The sequence below is a fragment of the Radiomyces spectabilis genome (genome assembly GCF_025331425.1).
Source record: "Radiomyces spectabilis strain NRRL 2753 chromosome Unknown BYT42scaffold_3, whole genome shotgun sequence".
Lineage (NCBI taxonomy): Eukaryota > Fungi > Mucoromycota > Mucoromycetes > Mucorales > Radiomycetaceae > Radiomyces > Radiomyces spectabilis.
This window is the reverse complement of record NW_026251928.1, coordinates 1,874,000-1,896,091: the sequence shown is the minus strand read 5'-3', so window position 1 is coordinate 1,896,091 and position 22,092 is coordinate 1,874,000. Positions and strand designations below refer to the sequence as shown.

At 43.5% G+C, this 22,092-nt stretch overlaps 11 protein-coding genes across 11 annotated transcripts; 9 read left to right on the top strand and 2 right to left on the bottom strand.

The window, feature by feature from the left end:
• Window positions 1-75: 75 nt before the first annotated feature.
• Window positions 76-731, bottom strand: BYT42DRAFT_611675 (uncharacterized protein; the record flags this gene model as incomplete). The annotated part of the gene is made up of 4 exons (XM_051571539.1): window positions 76-234; window positions 292-413; window positions 485-607; window positions 668-731. 4 exons carry the CDS (start codon window positions 729-731, stop codon window positions 76-78), a joined length of 468 nt encoding a protein of 155 aa, XP_051426466.1.
• A 230-nt stretch (window positions 732-961) lies between these two features.
• BYT42DRAFT_491276 (ribosomal protein S5 domain 2-type protein) lies at window positions 962-2,152 on the top strand (the record flags this gene model as incomplete). Its single annotated transcript, XM_051564063.1, has 6 exons — window positions 962-1,125; window positions 1,196-1,315; window positions 1,394-1,496; window positions 1,563-1,700; window positions 1,779-1,861; window positions 1,927-2,152. 6 exons carry the CDS (start codon window positions 962-964, stop codon window positions 2,150-2,152), a joined length of 834 nt encoding a protein of 277 aa, XP_051426465.1.
• Window positions 2,153-2,767: 615 nt separating this feature from the next.
• On the top strand, window positions 2,768-4,201 carry BYT42DRAFT_491349 (2-oxoacid dehydrogenases acyltransferase-domain-containing protein; the record flags this gene model as incomplete). The annotated part of the gene is made up of 3 exons (XM_051564069.1): window positions 2,768-2,874; window positions 2,934-3,343; window positions 3,414-4,201. The coding sequence occupies 3 exons, from the start codon at window positions 2,768-2,770 to the stop codon at window positions 4,199-4,201; spliced, it is 1,305 nt and encodes a 434-aa protein (XP_051426464.1).
• Window positions 4,202-4,394: 193 nt separating this feature from the next.
• On the bottom strand, window positions 4,395-5,574 carry BYT42DRAFT_560806 (peptidyl-prolyl cis-trans isomerase H). The gene is made up of 9 exons (XM_051567279.1): window positions 5,408-5,574; window positions 5,318-5,341; window positions 5,208-5,252; window positions 5,103-5,145; window positions 4,954-5,046; window positions 4,861-4,893; window positions 4,708-4,801; window positions 4,590-4,643; window positions 4,395-4,534 (listed from the first exon to the last, which is right to left on the bottom strand). Exons 1-9 carry the CDS (start codon window positions 5,521-5,523, stop codon window positions 4,518-4,520), a joined length of 519 nt encoding a protein of 172 aa, XP_051426463.1. The 5' UTR covers window positions 5,524-5,574; the 3' UTR covers window positions 4,395-4,517.
• A 607-nt stretch (window positions 5,575-6,181) lies between these two features.
• BYT42DRAFT_491158 (Sucrase/ferredoxin-like-domain-containing protein) lies at window positions 6,182-7,185 on the top strand (the record flags this gene model as incomplete). Its single annotated transcript, XM_051564052.1, has 2 exons — window positions 6,182-6,905; window positions 6,977-7,185. The coding sequence occupies 2 exons, from the start codon at window positions 6,182-6,184 to the stop codon at window positions 7,183-7,185; spliced, it is 933 nt and encodes a 310-aa protein (XP_051426462.1).
• A 658-nt stretch (window positions 7,186-7,843) lies between these two features.
• Window positions 7,844-8,986, top strand: BYT42DRAFT_611671 (zinc finger, C3HC4 type-domain-containing protein; the record flags this gene model as incomplete). The annotated part of the gene is made up of 2 exons (XM_051571538.1): window positions 7,844-8,818; window positions 8,912-8,986. The coding sequence occupies 2 exons, from the start codon at window positions 7,844-7,846 to the stop codon at window positions 8,984-8,986; spliced, it is 1,050 nt and encodes a 349-aa protein (XP_051426461.1).
• An 869-nt stretch (window positions 8,987-9,855) lies between these two features.
• Window positions 9,856-12,210, top strand: BYT42DRAFT_543912 (OPT family small oligopeptide transporter; the record flags this gene model as incomplete). The annotated part of the gene is made up of 3 exons (XM_051565726.1): window positions 9,856-9,965; window positions 10,049-10,528; window positions 10,629-12,210. 3 exons carry the CDS (start codon window positions 9,856-9,858, stop codon window positions 12,208-12,210), a joined length of 2,172 nt encoding a protein of 723 aa, XP_051426460.1.
• Window positions 12,211-13,177: 967 nt separating this feature from the next.
• Window positions 13,178-13,889, top strand: BYT42DRAFT_611669 (uncharacterized protein; the record flags this gene model as incomplete). The annotated part of the gene is made up of 3 exons (XM_051571537.1): window positions 13,178-13,343; window positions 13,409-13,587; window positions 13,653-13,889. The coding sequence occupies 3 exons, from the start codon at window positions 13,178-13,180 to the stop codon at window positions 13,887-13,889; spliced, it is 582 nt and encodes a 193-aa protein (XP_051426459.1).
• A 4,044-nt stretch (window positions 13,890-17,933) lies between these two features.
• On the top strand, window positions 17,934-18,415 carry BYT42DRAFT_560792 (uncharacterized protein). Its single transcript, XM_051567278.1, has one exon. The coding sequence runs from the start codon at window positions 18,151-18,153 to the stop codon at window positions 18,358-18,360; it is 210 nt and encodes a 69-aa protein (XP_051426458.1). The 5' UTR covers window positions 17,934-18,150; the 3' UTR covers window positions 18,361-18,415.
• A 1,978-nt stretch (window positions 18,416-20,393) lies between these two features.
• Window positions 20,394-20,699, top strand: BYT42DRAFT_469808 (uncharacterized protein; the record flags this gene model as incomplete). Its single annotated transcript, XM_051563550.1, has 1 exon — window positions 20,394-20,699. A coding segment is annotated over one exon (306 nt), but the record flags the coding sequence as incomplete, so codon positions are not given.
• A 207-nt stretch (window positions 20,700-20,906) lies between these two features.
• Window positions 20,907-21,911, top strand: BYT42DRAFT_491575 (uncharacterized protein; the record flags this gene model as incomplete). Its single annotated transcript, XM_051564091.1, has 1 exon — window positions 20,907-21,911. The coding sequence occupies one exon, from the start codon at window positions 20,907-20,909 to the stop codon at window positions 21,909-21,911; it is 1,005 nt and encodes a 334-aa protein (XP_051426456.1).
• Between the last annotated feature and the right edge of the window lie 181 nt (window positions 21,912-22,092).

Genomic DNA, 22,092 nt, shown 5'->3' with positions numbered 1-22,092 from the left:
TTTCGTTGGTATTCCTTGTAATCTATTCCTTGTAATCCGTTTATGCTCCTCTTTGTTTTTCATTATCTTGTTTCTTCATTTTTCATCTTTGGAAATAAGCTCAATATTGGGTTTAGTGCCTTTCTTCTTTCCTTCATTTTGCGTGTGAGGTATGACGATCTCGGGTTCTTCATCGTCATCGCTGTCAGAATCATTGTCGTCTCGCTTTTCTTCATAAACGCCCAATCCGAGATTCTAAAGGCACACAAGTTAGACATGTTCCAACTTGTTTTTCCTGTATGATCCACTCACCATTTCAATATATTGATCTTCTTCATTCACATTTTCAATGTCTAAATTGCTTGGATCAGTGTTTTCCAGTTCCTTATTGGCCGACTCCAGCTGCGGCAAAAATGCCTGTATCCGAGACAATACTGTGGTTTTTTTTTTTTTTTCATCCTTCGTTAAATACTGACGATGACATATCATGATGGTTCACACTTACAGTCGCTTGGTGCCTCTACTTTGTATGTTTTTCGCTCATTAGGTGGTGGTGGTGTTGGCAAGCTATCGGTGTCCATGGGTTCATTGTGCGTCTCTTGAGATTTCTTCTCCGCGAGCAATTTCGCTAATCACAAGTTTTTTGATCAGTCCCGGATCTTTGAGTTAGATTATGAGGTTGCCTTACCAATGGTCTTTTGTCGGCCTGGTATATTCAGTAATTCAGAGGAGTGAGTTCGTTTCTGGTCCATTGGGGCTCTTTTGTATAAGAAAGATCGTGAAGGGTAGACAAAACGTGGCTTTTTGAAGGCCAGAAAATGCAAGTGCATTTCAAGCAACGAAAATTTTCGCGGTCACTCCCACTTTCGGCTGCCTTTTCGTTTCGTCAAACCGCACTGCTTTGGGGGAAGGGAAAAAAAAAAAAAAGGGTTACTGATCTTAATACATTACGGACGTGCCAACTCTTTTATAATACAACATTATGGTGAAAGAACTGGATCCTAGCTTAAACGAAAGCGAATTTCTTTTGGAAGCCTTGCGTAAAGGTCACCGAGTCGACGGTCGTGCTGTTTACGACATGCGATTGATTGAACTGACATTTGGTTCGGATTACGGCCATGTCGAAATCCAACTGGGAAGAACAAGGTACGGATCAGTAATTGAAAAATGAATGCTTCTTGATTTTTTCGGATGGATTTATAAACTTTGGGTTTAGAGTGGCAGCACGAGTCACTGCTGAGGTGGTTCGACCGCGTCCCGACAAACCTACCGAAGGCATGTTGCTATTCAACACCGAAATATCACCCATGGCGTCTGCTTTATTTGACGCTGGCAGGTAAGCGATGGCTAAAAGGAACAACTCATTTCTAATAATGGAGCGATGACTAAAAACAAAAAAAAAACTCTTGAATAGCCGATCGGAAGAAGAAGTTCTTATTAGTCGTATCATTGAGAAAGCCATGCGTCGAAGCCGGGCCATTGATACGGAAGGTCTGTGTATTGTTGCCGGAGAAAAGGTAGGTTTATATTGTTCAAGGGATCATTGGTGGGACTGTTTCATTAAAAAAAATGCATCATTACAGGTCTGGAGCATTCGTGTGGATCTGCATTTCATGGATCACGATGGAAACCTGATCGACTGTGCATGCATAGCGGCTATTACCGCGCTGTTACACTTTAGACGACCGGATGTCACAGTTGTCGGTGAAGAAGTAACCATTGTAAGTGATTATTCAATGGGAAAGGATTGGTTGATTTTTCAATGCAAAATCGCTAATACTGAATATTTTTTTTTGCAGCATCCAGTCGATCAACGCAACCCGGTGCCGTTAAGTGTACATCATATACCTATCTGTGTCACATTTGGATTTTATGCGAACGGGTAATGATTTCTACATTGATGTTGGATACGTTGTTCCCCTTGTATTTGGCTAATAATATGGTTAGCGAGTTAATGGTGGTAGATCCCACCTATTTAGAAGAGCAAGTACAAGAAGGCAGCATGACTATTACAATGAATATACACAAGGAAATTTGCACGCTTTCAAAAGCGGGCGGTATTCCCTTGGAGATGGACCAAGTACTCCGATGTTCACAAGTGGCGCTTGTCAAGGTAACCGACGTCACCGAACAAATTCAAAAAGCCTTGGCCGATGATAAAGTAGCAAGGTAAGAAAAAAACCGATTCTATGAAATTTTATTGCCGTGATTCATTTTACATTTTCATTCATCCTGGACATTTTTGGTTTTTTTGTAGACAAGCGAGTCGAAAGTGAAAAAAAAAGGATCGAAATAGAAAAAAAGAGAAAAAAGCAGTCCCCTCACTCAGTGAGAAATAAAAGTCAATCGATGAAAGAGGAAAAATCCAGTCTCCGTTACAGTTTTCCCACGCATCTTTTTAAAGATAGCTCATTTTTGTTCTGCTTATCTTGTTTTTTCCTCTTCTTCTCTTAAACTATCCTTCTCGACTATTTATTCGCTTTTCGCTTTGCTCGTATGTCTCTATCCAATGATAACTTTATTGGCCTCACTAATTCGATGTCTGTTGATATATAGACGTATGCATAGAAAAGCCGCCTTGTCCTTACTTAGGACCGCCCAACGTTGTGTATCCGCCAAACCTCATCCCGTTTTTCTCACGGTAAGTCGCCTCAGTGTCCGATCGTGTCTCTCTCCGTATACTTACTGTCGGCAACCCAACTCTCACCAGGCAACGCGACCACTGACGTATGGAACATATCATGTTACAGCGCGAGGTCGCCCATGGAACCGTGAGCCCGACGTTTCCATGACACGTTCCCGAGGTTTTCATAGCTCTCGTCGTCATCAAACTGTCAAACCGTTTCTGCTGGCAGATATAGGAGAAGGCATCACCGAGTGTGAGGTCATTCAATGGTATGAATACGAATTTTCTGCGATTTGTTATGCAGAAACTAATGCCTGGTTTTCCCCAGGTTTGTGGAACCCGGGTCCACGGTCGCAGAATTCGACAAGATCTGTGAAGTTCAATCCGATAAAGCTTCGGTGGAGATCACTTCACGTTATTCTGGAAAAATCACCAAATTGCATCATCCAGTGAATGGTATGGCCAGAGTAGGCGAGCCCTTGGTTGACATTGACACCGAAGATGGAGACATGAATATGCCATCGGTGGATGATGCAAAGAGCCAGGCATCGTCTGTTTCGACCCCGAGCACTCCCACCACTCCTTCCAACAGCCGCACGTCAGGGTTCGCCATGCCGTCCGCTCAAAGGTTACTACAGATAAGAGGACTGGATGTCTCGCTTGTCAAGGGAACAGGTAAAGGAGGAAGGATCCTCAAGAGCGATGTTTTGGCGCATTTAGCTCAATCACCTGAACCACGTAAGTCCCGCAGGATGAAGAAGGCGAATGAGTGTGTGGATGGTTGATTGATTGGATTGTCTATATGTAGAAGCAAAACCACAAGAAACAGCAGCGCCGTCATCTGCAAGCTCGTCTGGTACGAGTGACGACTCGTCTACCCCTTTGACAATGATGCAAAAGGCCATGATCAAGTCAATGACGAAATCGCTGTCTATTCCCCATCTTGGTTACAAAGATGAAATTGAATTGGATGCTACCACCCAATACCGTGCGGCGCTCAATGATTACATCACGTCTCGTCCCAATGAATTTGCGTTCAAGAAGATGTCGTATTTGCCCATCTTCATCAAATGTCTTTCCATCGCCATGTCGCATTATCCTATCATCAATGCCACGATCCAGGGCAATGTGGAGGATGTCAACTCGGTTCGGATTGCCTACCGTCATGCGCACAATATTGGCGTCGCTATGGATACCCCCCAAGGTCTGGTTGTACCAAATATCAAGAATGTGCAGGACAAGACCATTTTTGAAGTGGCTGCAGAGCTCCATCGGTTGATGGAACTGGGTAAAAAGGGCGCCATCCCACTGGCAGATCTCAAGGAGGGAACCATTACTTTGAGTAATATTGGCGCGATCTCGGGTCTGTATGCCAACCCGGTGGTTGTTTCCTCAGAATTGGCCATTGTCGCACTCGGCAAGACACGTATATTACCACGCTACGATTCCATGGGCAATGTCGTGTCGCGACAGATTCTCCCCATCAGTTGGTCCGCTGATCATCGTGTCATTGACGGTGCTACCATTGCCCGTTTCGGAAACACTTGGAAGAGCCTCATAGAAAACCCGGCTATCCTTGCCAGTGAACTACGATAGATAGGATAGGCGTACCTTGTATAATTTCCACTAGATATAATATACTTCCGACTACAGTGCTATGAGAACAGATAGTACGCTTCATTAGAAATGCGACAGTAGAATTGGTATCCTCCCCAATTGTACTCTGTCGTAACACGTATGATGGCTCTGCTGCTTATTTAAAGATACCGGAAGACAGTTAATTTTTCCCCATATGTTTATTTTTCTTTCTATCATAGCAGAAAAGGCTTTGCTCAGCATTTCAGGCTTTTTTCTTCTTTTTGGTTGCATTTATACAATCGATACCCAGATTGATCTTGACGATACTTGTTTATTACATTTGCCCGCATTCTAAACATGGATTAGCCATCGAGGCTACGTTCAAGTTCGTTATGCACAATCTTACCTGTGATCTTGACAGACAACTTTGGACGGTTGTTGGGACCGGTCGACACATTTTCTGTAACAAAGAGTAGAAATTAGTACCTTTGCCATCGACCAGGGAAATCCATTGATCCACATACCAATTTTACGCAAGGTCAACAATCCGTCCACTAAACGACCAAAGACTACGTGTTTTCCATCCAAGAACTCACAGTTATCGCATGTAATGAAAAACTAGCAGCGAATTAGGTTCAGTCGCGGAAAAAAAACGATCACTCTATTGATATACACACCTGACATCCATTGGTGTTGGGTCCAGAATTTGCCTATATACAACAAATGAATAAACATACCAATAATCAATAAATACAAACACCAATGCGTACCATCGATAATAAACCGGCGCCAGTATGCTTCATCTCAAAGTTTTCGTCCTCGAATTTGTCACCGTAAATGCTCATAGACCCTGTGCCGTCACCCTGAAGACTCGCAGTGAGCGATCAAATTTGGCCACTCGTCATAAAAGAAATCCTACCTTGATGAAATCACCGCCTTGAACCATGAAATCTTTGATAACTCTGAAAAAGGGATTACGTTAATTACAGTGACCAATTATGCCACGTCGACATGACTACCGTACCTGTGGAACACACAATTTTTGTAGCCTTGAGGCACACCATTGCGTCTACATCATACGTTCAGGTAAGTCTCATCATATCAGCTATTAGAATCAAATGAACGGGAACCTACTTGTATTCTCCTGTGCATAATTGTCTGAAGCAAGAACAACAATGTGAGTATTGAATTGCATGTCAATGCCAGTTTTCAACAAATTGTTACCTGAAATTCTCGGCTGTTTTGGGAACAATATCTGAGAACAGTTCCATCTTCATTCGGCCGACGGGGACATCGCCAATGGAGATATCGAAAAAAACTACAGGTCGCTCTTGAGCCATGATCGATTAAGGGCCAAATGGAATATAGTCTATTCTCCCTTTCGATGAGCCGTCAATTGGCTGACCCGGATTTCAGCATTTTCTGGTTGTGACTGTTGTTATGCACCTGGAGTTTTCCCCCACCCCAAGGTTGAACACTCGCTTCTTGTCTGTTCCAAAGTACATATTACAGTGACCGCTATATTCTCCATCTAGTACTTTATTCACACAGCAAACTTGCATGTATGAAGGTAGCTTGTTTCTCTATTTCTCCAGAAAATAGCGTTTTCTCACCGTTTACCATTCGCTTCGAGTTAAATTGTCTCCTCAAAATCGTTCAAATTTTTTAGTTTCTTTCAAAATTGCTTTAAACCTTACCATCAAAACATGGGTCACTGGATGAGAATGTGATCGTCAGTTCAAGGTATTGTTTATCAGATGCTCCATTTGCACAACCCAACGGACTGAATAGGCAAATCCAGAGACACTGTAGATCGTTGCTGAGTTTGCAAGCACATGGAAGATATCGCCGCAACCAATCATTTTGTTCACAAGCGAATCAAAAAAGGACGGTTTTTTTGCCGACGGGCCCACCAGGACGAAAAATCGCTTTCTTCCTTCTTTTTTCCTATCAATTTCAATGGAATAAAGGCTGAGACAGAAAAAAAAAGCGAGAAAGATGGAATGGCTCTCCAAATGTATCAATGATTTTTATTCATCGCCTTGTTCAAACAATGCACCTGCAACAGCACTGCCACCTATTGTGACGGAACCTTTGCCATCGGTAATTCCCGTCAGTTGCGTTGGATGTACCAAACCTTGTATATCCCATCCTCTAGTCCCTTCCCATCTCAACATTGACCAATCTCGCCCCTTGAACAACACCGTACCACCCTATGCTGTTCATCTCATTATATTGACTGGTAAAACGGATTGGGCCGCCCACATTGAAGACGAAGGATTAGCGGCAGCGTTGATCAAGGCCATCGATGAACGGAAACGCCAGGGCACAGATCAACGATCGGAAAGGAACCGATACTTTGCACTTGGATCGATGAAAAAGGACGTCAAGCAACGAATTGTGGTGACGAATGCGTCTTTGCCATCGCAGTATTCGACCAAACGCGGTGCTTCCGATGTGCTTCTCATGCCGGATAACGTCGTGATCAGCAACGTGACCGCTCGTCAAGCGCATGCGCTACTTGACTTTGTTTTTGGGAAACCTAGCCATCTGTTTGAAACCTTTCCTATGGAAACTCATACCTTGATATTGATCTGTGGACACGGTAACAAGGATCGGCGTTGTGGCACCATTGGGCCAATGTTGCAACGAGCGCTCCAGCAAGCGTTGCACGAAGCTAACGACCACCAAGCGCAGGTCGCTTTGGTGAGTCACTTGGGAGGTACGTGCATCCGAGCTACGCTTTTTATTGTCGCTTCTGTCCCAATCCCGGTTCACATGTTGTACTTTTAGGTCATGCATTTGCTGGCAATGTGGTGGTGTACACGTATCAGGGGCAGCGAGCAATTTGGTATGGTCGAGTCACCCCTTGCCACTGCAAAGAGATTGTTCAGCAAACGATTCAAAACGATTACGTTCTACAGGACTTGGTGCGTGGCATCTTTGAGGTGGATGGGATTAAGGAAAAGACCTCATGTCGGTCCTCACAGTTGGATTGGTGAATCTCGAGTCGAAAAGGGCGGGCAAATCAGGCGTCACATGAGCCACGCCAAATTTATGGGTCTTTGCTCAGCCAAACCCAAAAGAAGGCTGTTAGCAACTTTCCATTCGCTCTTTTTACTTTCTTCTCATCTTTCCCATTTACTCTCTTTCGGCATTTCCTCTCATCTCTTTCATATCCCCTTGTACCATAATATTATATACCTCCACCTTGATCAATTTATTTCTGTAGTTACATTTTCAAGTAAAAAGATCATCTCTTCAAACTGGCTCGACAACAAAGAGAATCATACGGACCCGGAGGGGTCTTTGTCATTCCTCGCTTAAAATCACTCTCCGGCGTCAAACGATGTATCGAATGCAATGAACAGTTCAAACTATTTCGGCAAAAGTACCATTGCCGTAACTGCGGTAACATGAGACAATAAATGCGATTCCCATTTCGAGAATCAGCCCCACTAAACCGAGAGAGCGTTTTCAATGTAGGCGATGTCGTATGCTCCAACTGTTCAGATCACCGGCGAGTGCTTTTAAAGTTTGGCTATGAAAAGTAAGCGCCCTTTTTGTTTGCTTTACGATGACTATTGAGGGAATTGATGTAAATATTGTATTGTTGATCCGTGTTGATAAAGCCCTGTGCGGTGTTGTGATACATGCGATATGCTTATTTACATGCAGCAAATGAATTCAGAGGAGCTGTCATCCAAGTCACTCAAACAACTCAAATTCTACATCCAAGCGTATAATCTCGCCGCCAAACATGCTATTGAAAAAGATGATCTCGTCCGCATTATTCTCAATACTCGTCCTATTTCCAATGAGAGCGAAGTTTATTATCGAGCCAACAAATCGCGACTCGCCGATAAACGACCCGTATCGAATAACAATGACATGAAACCGTCTGACGACCAAGAATTCTCGTTTTCCAATATATTCCAAGATATTTTTGGTGGCGGTCAGTCTCCGTCACCTCAGCCCACTTCCATACCTGGGCAATCCATGTTTCAAGACCTCTTTGGTCAACCTTCGCCATCCGCAGCAAATACACCCAGGACAACCCCGTCACGATCACAACCACGGCCTCCCAACCCATCGCCACAGCAACCACCCTCTTGGCAGCAAACGTATTCCCATTCGCATACACGGCCTCCTCCGCCCACAGCCCAATATCGTTCCAATTCCCGGCCAACCTATCAATCAGCTCCACGACAACCACAACAGCCAAGATACCCGCAAACAGCTCGTCCACCTACTACTCCTTCTACGCCTGCTAATAATGCTTCGGTACCACCGTCCGGTCCGGCCCATAGACCTCCACCTCCACGTGCGGCGGCCGAAAACAATACGATTTCATTGGATGATCTGATCAGGAGCAAGATTGATCCTTCGTCTTTATCCGTTCGAACCCTGAAAGCCATCTTGCGTGCGAACTTTGTTGAGCAGTCACACGTATTGGAAAAATCCGAACTGGTCACAAGAGTACAACGATTAGCAAATGAAAGAAAAGAGGAATTGAAGGCTTCAGACAGCTCGGTCAACGAAGACAGTCAATGTAGAATATGTATGGATGCACAACAAAATTGTGTGTTTCTCGATTGCGGGCATATGGTCACTTGCATGAGTTGCGGCAAAAAGGTAAATCGATCCCCTCCACCGCCAAACGGATATCCCAAACAGCAAAGAGAAAAAGAGAACCGTTACTGATGAAACCTGTTACTGTTAATTTAGTTGATAGAGACCAAAAATGAATGCCCGATTTGCCGAGAACCCATCCTCAAGCTGATCCATGTTTTCCGATCCTAGACCTGATCGCGTTTTTCCACTACATCCACGACCCTGGCTTATGTTCGCGCCTATTATCACGACTCATCTGTTCATTGGTTGTATTCTCTTCCGAAATAGGATATAGAAAATGAGGAAAGAAAGCACCAATAAACAATTTGTGATGCAAAGAATGTTGCAAAAACTTGGGTGTTGGAGCCACGTCGAACAAACCAAATGGTTTTAACCACAAAAGGCGATATCTAACTCTTTTGTATTTCTCGAACAAAATAGGGAAAATTCTCTCTTTGGCTGCAAAGCGCTGCAAGATATTCATGGATCTTGTGGTTAGCTGATGACCGAGTTGTTGTTTTCTCCATTGATGCGGGCAAACCGACCAGCCCTACTGAGCGAAAAAAGATGCTCTCAACTCGTTTATGTCTGAGTTGATGCAGAGCGGCGAACGAACCTTCTAAGGACCATTTTTTCTCGATTTGGACGATGGATTTCCAAAAACGGTGATTTAGAGGATATATGGAAATGTTCCCGGTGCCAGTGCGCCTGACAGCGGTTCTCACCGTTATTACCGAATTAAGAAAAATGTCGACCGAGAGCCAAAAACAATCCACTATCATACGCTGGCGGGCATATGACATGGAAATAAATAAAAACTGCATCGTTACATGAACACAAAAGGTTAAAGGACGGACGGATAGATTTCCTGGGATTCGACAACAACACGAAACATATAAATAGGCAAGATGGCGCCATTGGATTGGCGTTATACTAGGTGATTTTCCTGTAATTTACGCTATTTTCTTCCGCTTCATATGGCGCCAGATATTACGGAAAAACCGATTAATGAGAGTATTGTCAAGCCCGCCTCGCTGAGCGATCAGGCTGGCGATAAAATGGCTTACATGGAGAAATCCGACAGCTACTATGATACTGAACATGCACAGACCCATGCAGAAGACGAAGAAGATTCGCCCATTGAAGAAGTCCGTTCTGTGGTACCAAAGTAAGCATTTACGACAGAACGTACAGAGATGCCAAGCTGTTTAACAAAATTGTCCTCTTTTTTTCCTTTGACTTGTTCTTCAGCACCGATGATCCTACATTGCCCGTCTGGACCTTCCGCATGTGGACCCTTGGTTTGGCGTTCTCTTGCTTGTTGAGTTTTGTCAATCAATTCTTCTGGTACCGTCAGAACGCCATGTCACTCTCGCCTCTGGTGGTTCAGTTGATTTCGTTTCCGCTCGGTAAACTCTTGGAGGCCATTATTCCGCGTTCCCGGTTCTTCAACCCGGGTCCATTCAACATGAAAGAGCACGTTCTTATTACGGCCATGGCCAACTGCAGTTACAGTACAGCTTACGCCATTGATATCATTACGATCCAGAAGCTCTGGTACGGACAAGATATTGGCTGGGGCGGAGGTTTGCTCCTCATTTGGACCACCCAATTCATTGGTTACGGTATGGCCGGTGTACTTCGACCCTATCTTGTGTATCCTTCGTCCATGGTGTGGCCTTCCAATCTGGCCAACATTTCCCTTTTCCGAACCTTCCATGTCACAGAAAGGTAAGCCAACCCGTTGTAAAAAAAAAAAAAAAAAAAAAAAAAAAAAAAAAACTGTTTTCTGCTCTGGTCGAATTTCCCTTCTAACTTGCTATTACTATAGTAACTGGACTGGCCCTACGCGTTTCAAATGGTTTGCCTGCTGCTTTTTGGCCATGTTTGTTTACTATTGGCTCCCTGGTTACTTCTTCCAGGTGCTTACCTTCTTTTCCTGGGCATGCTGGATTAAACCCGACAACCGTACGCTTGCTCAACTCACCAGTGGCTACCAGGGTTTGGGAATGCTGGCCGTTTCCTTTGACTGGTCTACCATTGTTTCGTACTTGTCCTCGCCTTTGGTTGTCCCCTGGTGGGCTATTGCCAATATTATGGTCGGGTTTGTCACCGTTGCTTGGATTATTGCCCCTGCTCTGTACTACAGCAATGTATGGAATGCTCAACGCTTCCCCATCATCACTTCGGCCTTGTTCACCAAAGACGGTGAGCTCTGGGATAACAGTGTCGTGCTTGACGAGCATAACCGTTTGAATGAAACGGCTTATGCAGAATACGGTCCTTTGTACATGACCAGCTTCTTCTCTTTCACTTATGGCATTATGTTTGCCGGTCTTACGGCTGTCCTCACCCACACCATCTTGTACCATGGCAAAGACATCATCCAACAGTTCAAGCGATCCCGCGACCACGATGATGATATCCACATGAAGCTCATGCGTGTTTACAAGGAAGTCCCCGGCTACTGGTATCATGCTACTTTTATTGTTGCTTTCGGTATTTCGTTTGCGGTATGCTACAAGTGGCCTATGGATCTTCCCTGGTGGGGTCTTATCTTGGCTATTGCTATTCCTATTGTGTTTGTGTTGCCAATCGGCATCATTCAAGCTGTTACCAACCAACAACCCGGTTTGAACGTAATTACTGAATTGATCATTGGTTACGCTTTGCCTGGTCACCCCATCGCCAATGTCACCTTCAAGACTTATGGATACATTTCGATGGCTCAATGTCTTACCTTTGTAAGCGATTTGAAGCTCGGTCACTATACAAAGATTCCACCGCGTGCCATGTTTGCGGTGCAAATGGTCGGTACATTCTTGGCGGGTATTATCAATTTGGCCACCGCACGCTGGTTGATGGGCACTATCCCCAACATCTGTACTGCTGATGCGTATCCATTCACTTGTCCATCCGCCAAAACCTTTTACTCGGCTTCCATTATCTGGGGTACCATTGGCCCCGAAAGAATGTTCGGTCCTAGTTCGCCCTACAACGGTTTGATGTACTTCTTCTTGGTGGGATTGCTGCTGCCTATTCCATTCTGGTTCCTTGCCAAAAAATTCCCCAATAGCTGGCTCAAATACGTCCACATCCCTCTTATTTTCAATGCTACAGCAATGATGCCTCCAGCTGTGCCTCTCAACTTCTCCATGTGGTGTGCCGCCGGTTTCGTCTTTATGTTCTGGTTACGAAAGTATCGTCACAGTTGGTGGATCAAGTACAACTACGTTACTTCAGCTGCCTTTGATTCGGGTTGTGCCATTGCTGCCATTATTATCTTTGGCGTTGTTACCGGCTCGGGTTACACACCACAATGGTGGGGCAACGGCGGCTACGGATTGAATGCTCAGTTCGACAATTGCCCTATGGCCTTGTACAACGGCTCCGATGCCTGCGTCTTATGCTAGTCTATGCTGCCTTACTACATAATTTACTCTTCTTTTTCCTTACTTGCTGTCAACTTTCTTAATAAACTAACCTCTAATCAGTACACACTATTTGCACTTATTGACTGTGGAATTATACCCATGAGAAAAATTATTAACGGAAGTTTAACGAAAGTTTGGAAAAAAACGGCTTTTTCTATACCCAAACTTTTGCTAAACTTCCGTTAAACTTTCGTTAAACTTTTATTCCATAGGTGAACAGTTTGAGATGACTCCATATTTTTCGATCTTATCAGTTGCTCCTTATTCTGTTGCGGTTCCTATTCAAGAAGATTGAGCATTTCGGCAATGGAGTAATTTGGATATTGAGACGTTTCTTCGTTTCAATATATCGGCTTCGTGCCTCCTGTTGTACTCCTTGTTTCCTTTATGGGAGACAGCCAACAATCATGTTTCTTCAGAATTTCAAATTGATGGCTCCAATGTACAAAGATACGTTTTGATCGAAACTACGTTTTGTAGCTATGTCCATGTCAGGCATACTCAAACTAGGCATGCTGTATGGTTATTGACTCTATCTAATCGGCAATACACACACTGTATAGGCAGTGGATGGAACGATTCTAACTGTAGCGTTACCAGTTCTTGTTCTCCTGATAATTACGGCGGTTTATTCTAGTTTGTTACGTGCACTTCGAATGCCATGCCTCATTTGTTGTATCAATAAAATGCAAATAAGCTTTCATACACATGGGTCCTTCCATTTAAATTGTTGGAACTCTGTTCCTACTTTTGGAACTGAATGTCAATCTGCTGCATGAGGCATTATTCCATGTCCTCCGCAACAGTCACCAGGGCTGCTTTTATTCAAACCGCCGAACAAACTGAAAAAGGATCCGTGTTTTTTCGTTTTCATCCTTTCCTTTTTTTTTCTCAGTTTTACCTTCTACTTTATACACTTTGCAATAGAGATTGTTGGGATATTATTATGCGTACTTTTTATACCCCCGCTTTGTTAGCTTTGACGGGTGTGGTGGCTGGTCAATTGGAGGCTGCCAGTGGTGAATTCAATATTACTTCGCCTTTGATGAATGGCGTTTACGTCGCTGGCCAGATATTACCTGTAACATATTATTTAACCCGAGATTCTTCCAGTAAGGAGATGTAAACAGTTATAGTGTGCTGGAAATGATCTTTTTTAACGTATCGAAACGTGTAGAGTTACATCTTAATATTTACTTGCAGCCTGTGGGTATCAATTACACCACTGCTGTCATTGCTCAGGATGCTGATGTATCCGAGAACCCTTCGGCTGTTGTCACCGTCAACCATGAAACGGTATGGCAACATTCCTATAATTATGAAATCCCTCCCACGGCACCCGCAGGCACATATCAGGTAAAGTGCTTCAAACTGTTGCTGGGAAGGAGGTATACTAAACATACATCGATAAAACAAAAAAGGTGATTTTCGAATCTGTGCGTACCCATGCGAACACCTCTATTCCCATCACCATCCGACCTTTCGTATCGAGCGCTTCTCCTATGCCATCATCCACTGCCGTCTCCTTGGCTACTAGCAGCAGTTCCACTTCATCCACCCCAGCCAAGTCTTCCAGTAGCATAGCACGGTTGTCAAACGATATTGCCGTGACAACCATTGCAGTAATGGCAGGCACATGGTTAACATGGATCCTTTGATTTATTTAGTTGTTCTGTTGCATTTTTACTGATAATATAACCCTAATATCTAAATACACTATCGAAGAAATTTCGTCCATTGCAAAAATACCTGGCATGCCACGGAGGGAAAAAGAAGATTGGCACAAAAGGGTCAAGGGGGTGGGGAGATCCGGAGCTATCGTCCGTGAGGGAGAACACTGTTTTTAGATTTTTGTGCATTCAAATTCTGCGCGGTCTTGCTGCATGTGCGGACTACATCTATTTAAGCAGTACCCAAATGGTTAACGCATGAATATTTGCTTACGGTGAATAATAATACGCCTTGTGCCTGTGGCGCCGAATTTTGTGATTGCTTTCTCGATAACAATACATTGCTTCATCCAAAGGATATCGATTCGAAGAAATGGGTTTTAGTTGCAATAATATTGGTGAGATTATTTTTATGGAACGAAAGCATAATTGAGAGGTTTTTTGTTATGAATCACTACTAAAATAAACCGTGTCGGGCACTATGGATAAAAGTTTAACGAAAGTTTGGGTTTAAAAAAAGCTGCTTTTTTTTCATAGTGTTTATCCTCAGCGATAATCATGGCTTGACAGATAAACTTGATTTGTGATGGGTGAATGTTATGAGCGAGTAGGGGCGCCTGTTTCATTCGATGAATACGTAACTGCCGCCTTTGGTTTTACCTGACACAGTGAAAAGTCCATCATACTTGGGATCAACCTTGGATATTTGTTGCTGCCTACGGGAAATCTTGGATGATGCGATGCTTGCCTCCAAATTTGTCTTTGTTTGCTTCATGCAATGAATTTATGCGGTCACAGATAGCGGGTAGCACCAGTTCTTCCATCTGTGCGATGCGGTCTGTGGCATTCACGTTGCGACGGATAGTGTGGTATGAAGGCTTTTGGTCACCGGAGAACTCGTTTGGCCGACGGGCGAACATCAGGGCAAAGGCTGGCTGTTGTTGAGACGGGCGTGCTTCAAGTTGATAGCTAATTGCGCGCTTGATGTGCTATTGATTTTACCTGAGATAAATATCTAGTCCCGCTGGCTTTTATTGGGGTTGATCAATTAAAGAACTTCTCGCTTTACTTTTTTACGAGGTGTCAAAGACATGTAAAGATACGAAATAGAGTGGAAGAAAAAGTAGATAAAGCAATCCATGCATTTACCCAAAAACAAAATGTGACACCTGCTTAGGACCATCAAGCTCGAAGCAGCTAAGGAAAAGCGACTATTACAAATTTCACGCCGTAAACCACCCGTCCGCCTCAGCACCTTGCAATCGCTTGGGAATGGGAGGAATTTGCTTAAATAAACGTTTTTACAATAGGATGAAAGAAAAATGAAAAATGAAAAGAACGGGTTGAACGGCTTTATTTAAACTGCATGGTATAATTGGATTTCTTTATACGATCAATCTTTATTGTCAGGGGCAGACAACTTTAGGTACTTTTCTCTGTGTGCTATTTCAGATGATAAGCTAAAAGATTACTTATTTCCAATTTCTTCAGAAGTCAACCAAGTCGAGGGATCACGGACGTGACCGACTTCCTCCTAACACGCTTGACAATGCCTTGTTTCATCATGTGGATCCATTTTTCAGGTACTCTAGTTGCCCGAGGATGATATGGAATAACGAGCCGATGATCGATGTCAGAGTGTTCTAACCCACTTCATAACTCCGTTGACGTTGTTGTATAGATGGGTAGAAACATGAGTATGGTGAGTCTTGTTTTTTATTTTTATTCTCAAAAGAAATGATCTCTATAATATGGTGCCAAAGAATAATAATAATCGGGATCGCGATTTAAATATACAAATGATATATCACTATTCTAGTGTCTCTTAACTGCTTGAACCGAGGCAATTTTTATGTAGTGGCATGTAAGTCCTATCTATACTACAGACGTTATGAGATTGAACAATACTAGGTTCCGAATCTTGGCAAGGCGGTATAGGTGTTGCATAATTTGGTCACCGTACCGCTCAATATTGGTGATTCGTCGTTGACCGGAAGTAAGAAAATGAATCCACCCCATAGAGGATCCAAACTGTCGGTGTTTTCGATTCCCGCGAAGGCACCGATGGACCTTTTCGATAAGAGAAGGCACTCCTTGGCAAAGTGCGTCGATAGAGATAGTCGGCAATATGGCCTTTCTGGGTGTGGTTGCAATTGGGAATGCACGGATCGGGCAGGTATCGACGCATACCGTGACCAGAAGTGGGCGCGCACGATATTGACGGTAAACGCCAAGGCGGTTTATGCTGCCAAGATCCATGGAGTCTCCAGACAGTCAAGTAATACAGGTGGCGAATTCAAAAAATCGGCGGACCGAGGAACGTACAAGCCGCCAGAGTCAAGGCCAGCGTTGATGGTGACGTGGGACCCAGGGACCACGTCTAGTAATGTTGTTGTACAGCATCAGCGGTCCATTGCTCTTGCAAAATCAGTCTGGTGATTGGGTCCGTTCCGAGTTGATATGTTTCTGGAAGCTCGAAATGCGAGAGATCGGCAGGAATATTCATAGTAAAAAAAGTCAGGTAAAAGACGGGAAGATGATATGATAAGTAAAGAAAAAAGGGCAATACTTGATCGTTTTTGGGCTCCCAACGCCGTATTTCATTGTTAAAACAAATAATGCGGACGCTAAAGGAAGAAGAGAATTTCTTCTTTCGGGGGGCTGCATCGAATTGAAAGAACGAATCGGATTTTAAGCTCCTACAATGACCGTTGGACAAGGAGTACATCAGTATAATTCATGATTTCATATTCATGTATCTTGGGAAAAAGATCATCTTACCTAACTTCCATGGCCAAATGTTTGGCAATAATTGTGAAGAGAAGACTTGCCTGAAATCGTACACAAAATACCAAAGCGTGAGAAAATGGCAACCATGATATGAACATAGTTATTTCCGGAGGTGCAGGTAACTTTCATTGTAGGCAGAACGATAGCCCCTTGGATTCCTGTTTGGCTGACGTCAGTTTTTGAGAGGAGTGATAGCCATGCTTGTTTATGTTGAAACGCTGACAGTATGTGTAGTGTCTTTACTATTTGCTTCTGAACGAAAGGCCGGCCGAGTAAGTGCGCTTTGTGGACAGAAGAGCTAGAAGCTCGTTTTCAGGAGGTAGGCAAGAAAAGGTGTGACGTCGAGGATAACCCTTTTTTTGTCTAGGTTATCATCGCTGTCACACTTTTTTGGCCAGGTTATCATCGCTGTCACACTTTCTCCGCCCAGGTTATCATCGCTGTCACACTTTCTTCGCCCAGGTTATCATCGCTGTCACACTTTTTTGGCCAGGTTATCATCGCTGTCACACTTTTTTGGCCAAGTTATCATCGCTGTCACACTTTTTTGCCTTAGGTTATCATCGCTGTCACACTTTCTTCGCCCAGGTTATCATCGCTGTCACACTTTTTTGGCCAGGTTATCATCGCTGTCACACTTTTTTGCCCTAGGTTATCATCGCTGTCACACTTTTTTGCCCTAGGTTATCATCGCTGTCACACTTTTTTGCCCTAGGTTATCATCGCTGTCACACTTTTTTGGCCAGGTTATCATCGCTGTCACACTTTCTTCGCCCAGGTTATCATCGCTGTCACACTTTTTTGGCCAGGTTATCATCGCTGTCACACTTTCTCCGCCCAGGTTATCATCGCTGTCACACTTTTTTGCCTTAGGTTATCATCGCTGTCACACTTTCTTCGCCCAGGTTATCATCGCTGTCACACTTTTTTGGCCAGGTTATCATCGCTGTCACACTTTTTTGGCCAGGTTATCATCGCTGTCACACTTTCTTCGCCCAGGTTATCATCGCTGTCACACTTTTTTGGCCAGGTTATCATCGCTGTCACACTTTTTTGGCCAGGTTATCATCGCTGTCACACTTTTTTGCCTTAGGTTATCATCGCTGTCACACTTTCTTCGCCCAGGTTATCATCGCTGTCACACTTTTTTGCCCTAGGTTATCATCGCTGTCACACCTTTTTTGCCTTTTTTTTAAAATGAGACTGCTAAATTGCGGGCTGGGTTTTTTTCATGCATTGTTTACTGCTCCTTCCATTTATCGTGGCTGAGTATGCAGGTTTGAGTTTAAGGAGACTATGTGCGCGCTGTCTTGTTGTTATTTTGTTGCAAGACTCTATCAACTGCAACATCTGAGTAGATCTTCTTCAGTGATGTCAAAGTTCGATGGAATTCTTGAACACTTGATGTTAGCGATCATACTGTCATGACCATTCCCGCGCACACGTTGTCTTGGCGATAATGCATGACCATGTGCATTATTGGTCCAAGCACACTCCTTCACTGTTGCCATGCTGGTCCATGCGCTTACTTCTATACTTGCTCTTGTGTTCTTCTCTATCGTTGTCCTTCCTCCTTTTATTGATCTATGCGTTACCTCATGTTATGCTCTGCATTTCATTTATTTATTTTATTTTATTGTCGTTGTCTATTCTGTTTCGCATCTTTTAGTATAAATACCCGATCTCTTTTATGAAATAAACCTCAGTCAAGAATTGTGTGTATTCTCTCGTACTATCTTGTTCTCCATCTTGTCTTGTCCTTGTCTTGGTTCTTTTCCTGTTTCTATTCTTGTTCCGATTTCGTTCTTGTTTCTTGTTCCTGTTTTTATTCCTTTTCTTGTCTTGTCTTGTCCTTGTCTTGCGAAAGCACTTCACACCACCCTCTTGTCCAGCTTGCACTGATCCTCCCGTAATCAGTGCATAACACATACTCATGCTATCCAAGTTTGCCCTTTCTCATTGTCCCGCTACTTCTTTGAATGGAAATTAGTGACGGACCTGGTATCGTTTATGGCTGCGTGGCTTCGGATTCAGAAGTGACATTCTGCGGCTGATACATCCGGATGTCACCATAGTGAAGTTTATCTTAAAAGGCATATAATTTTGAATAGATTAAAATGGAGTGCTCCAGTTTCTTTTTCTTTTAACTTACCAGCTCTATGTAATAATGAGTGTTTCGTCAATCCTCTTGATCAGATGCATATTGTAGTATTTTAGCCGTAACTCATGACGAATAAGACTGAGTGCGATACACTTTATGACCCAATTATCTTCCATCACATCGTTCCGATTCTTAATAATGAAGCGATTATAGATCCAAATCTGCCACTAAACTAGCTACTCGACCCATTTAGGTACTAAACAATCCCAATCCCGAATCTACGATCAATGACAGAACCTCACTTGTCAATGTACAAATTGAAGATCAACGTCAATGTCAGTAGCTTATAACTAATAAGCCCACACTCCGATCATCTATCTCAGATACACGAATCAATGATATAAAAACTAGAGTAGACTTTAACTTGTAAAGTCGGAAGGATTTTTTTATCTTTATCAAATATACAAAGAGCCTCAACGTATTTCACTTGTCTTGTTGTATTTATTATTCATTCTGCAACCCTAAACACCATACATATGCTTACAGGCACCAATTTATGTTGTTCATGATCCATGCAGCTGCAGCTGCGATCGATTCTTCATAATGAGTCTCATTGGAACATAACTGCACTGAATATACTGCGGCGCGATCATTATCATCGACCTCTAAAATAGTAACCATATCGTACATCACAAGAGGACTAATCGCTTCAGCGGCAATTTCTCTGGCGCGCACCATTCGTTGTGCCTCCCCCCCCCTGCCTATGTTGAGCACTGTGCGCGAATGTTGCTCCTGAAATCCTCATGGACGTCCTTAACAAGAATGTATACCAGGCGGTCAAGGTATCTGTTGCGCTTTTTTTGCAGGCAGGTCATTTTCAGCTGATTGTGCCAGCTGGGGATCACAGACATAGCAGGTAACTGTGAGGCGACATTCGCAATTTATCTTCTTGCTTGGTTTTTGAGGGTTCCTAGGCCTTCAAGATTGCCCGCCTGCCGTTCGATCGTCGCGTACAGTTTTTTTGCCACTGCGATGACAGACGTAAAGAATTTTCAAGCGACCGCATCGATTTTTTATAGGCTTATGCTGGCCAATTTCTTCATCGTTTACGGTAAGTGTCTGATTGATTGTATATCCAGGTGACGGCAAAGTTCGCCAGGACATTTCTTAAATATATTCTTATATACAGTAACCTCCAATGTGGATACAGGAGGAAAGGGAATGTACGGTTGAACGATGATATCAGGCATAATAAATGTAGTGTTTTGAAGCGATGTGAAACGATCAAGTCAGGCTCATGAAAACTTTGGATATTTGCTGATTTTCAACATTTTCCTTTTCATGGTCCGCCTAAGGGGTTGTGACATAAGGGCGTGCAAAACTAAGATTTCGAATTCCTACGGTAACTTTCTTTTTACGTCTTTCTTATATTGCCATTCTTTTTTTTTTTTGTATCATAATTTGCGCCATTAATTTGTAATTTTCCAAATCCCTACGGTGAATTTTGGAATAAACAGTATTTGTCGGCTTCAAAAAAGGAGGGGCGGGGTCTCTCTTTAGCATTCTGTTAATTTTCGATTGTTGTCTTCCCCATTTCTTACATGTCACAGCCAACTCTCGTATTCATCGTTAATCGTTGCTTCATGAGCAATGACTGCCATACAAATTTCAACTCATCACAGAATCTGCGGCGCCACCTTAGTCAGGTCCACGAGTTCGATTTTCCTAACCGCATCAAAAGGCCACGGTTGCACAACAGCGAATTGTACATGTACCTTAGCGAACCCTCTGCTCCCTCGAATCAGACTGTTTCAATTCAAAGTATTTGCCCTGTTTGCGACAATCATTTTGAAGAAGTGGCTGCTCTGAAAGCGCATTTCGTGACCACCCACCAGGAGCATCTCCCCAGTCAGCAGCATGAGCACGATCAAAGCCGCAGCAGCACCCCTTCAGAAGCATCCGTGGTCAGCAGTCAATCCATACCGGCTTCAGACACGATGGGCCAAAAACGACACTCTGATGAGGCTCTTTGCCTAGACGGTGTGACTCTCGACCAGCCATTGGGCGAGCATTTGATCATTAACGGCTTTGATGTGTCGGTAGCATTTCACAACATGAAGATGACGATGAAAGCGAACAAGTGGAAGCTGTCGTTAGAAGATAATCTGCTTTTGGCGCTATCAGCCACATCAGTGCTACTCCTTGACGGGTGCAAATACCCAGATGAGGTGAAACCGTTCTTTGCTTACGAACAATGGCGCATGACGGACGAGCATATCCAGCAAGTATACGGCATTAAACGTCAACCCATTCCTCTCAGGACAACCACGGAACTCAGTAGCACCCTTGATCAGTTACTCAATAAGGTGATTAGCCGGGATGAGGCTGAGATCATCTTGAAATCTATGCCATTATCAACCATGGAGAAGAAGATCGCCAAAACGATCGCCAACCTAGTGTCGAAGTTACCCCTTGTTGCCATTGAAGAAAATGTAAACGAGATGGAGCTTTGTTCCCGCTTTATTGATCCATTCTTGGCCGGTCTGTTTGATGATCCGGATAATGATATCTACTTGCGGTGGCTAGATGAAATTACCTTGGAAGCCAAAGCAAAAGATTCTTCAAGCACACGTCCGGATATGAGTGTCACCAAATCTTGCGGTGTCAGATGGGCAACTACTTTGGCCTATGGTGAAGCTAAACCTGCGATACAAGGTGATGATCACTATGTTGTTTGCAGAGACTTGATCAAGGTAGCCCGTTTTTGCAAGGATGCTCTCGACAGCCAGCAATTTGATGGGATTCTCGCTGTACAAATCATTGGACGATCTGTTGTGTTTTATCTTCTGACGTTACCTGCGACAAGCCTCTATACGATGATTCCACTGGCAACAATCAAAGTCCCAAACAGCCTCAACGAGTTACCTGGTTTGATATATAAAGTACCCGATATTCTCAAGGTTTTGGACTGCTTTGACCGGGTCTGTGTTCGAGCGGCACAACCGGAGACCGTCAAGAAGCGCTTTGCTCCAACATTGTCCATGGCGAAGATCGAACAACTTTTTTCTCTTTCTAAAAGCCGTAAGAGGTTATGTAACATCCAACTTCACCACAATTGATTAGTAAACAACAATAATGGATTGCATCACTTGCTGTCGTTGGTGTTGGTGTTGTTATCGGATCTCTTGTTCTTATATAGCTGAATTGCATTAGCTTTACGGAGTGTTGAATTTTGCAACCCCGATTTGATTAATAGAGTACCATCATTAGCGAATGAAAAAATGAACCGCTTTTTGGACA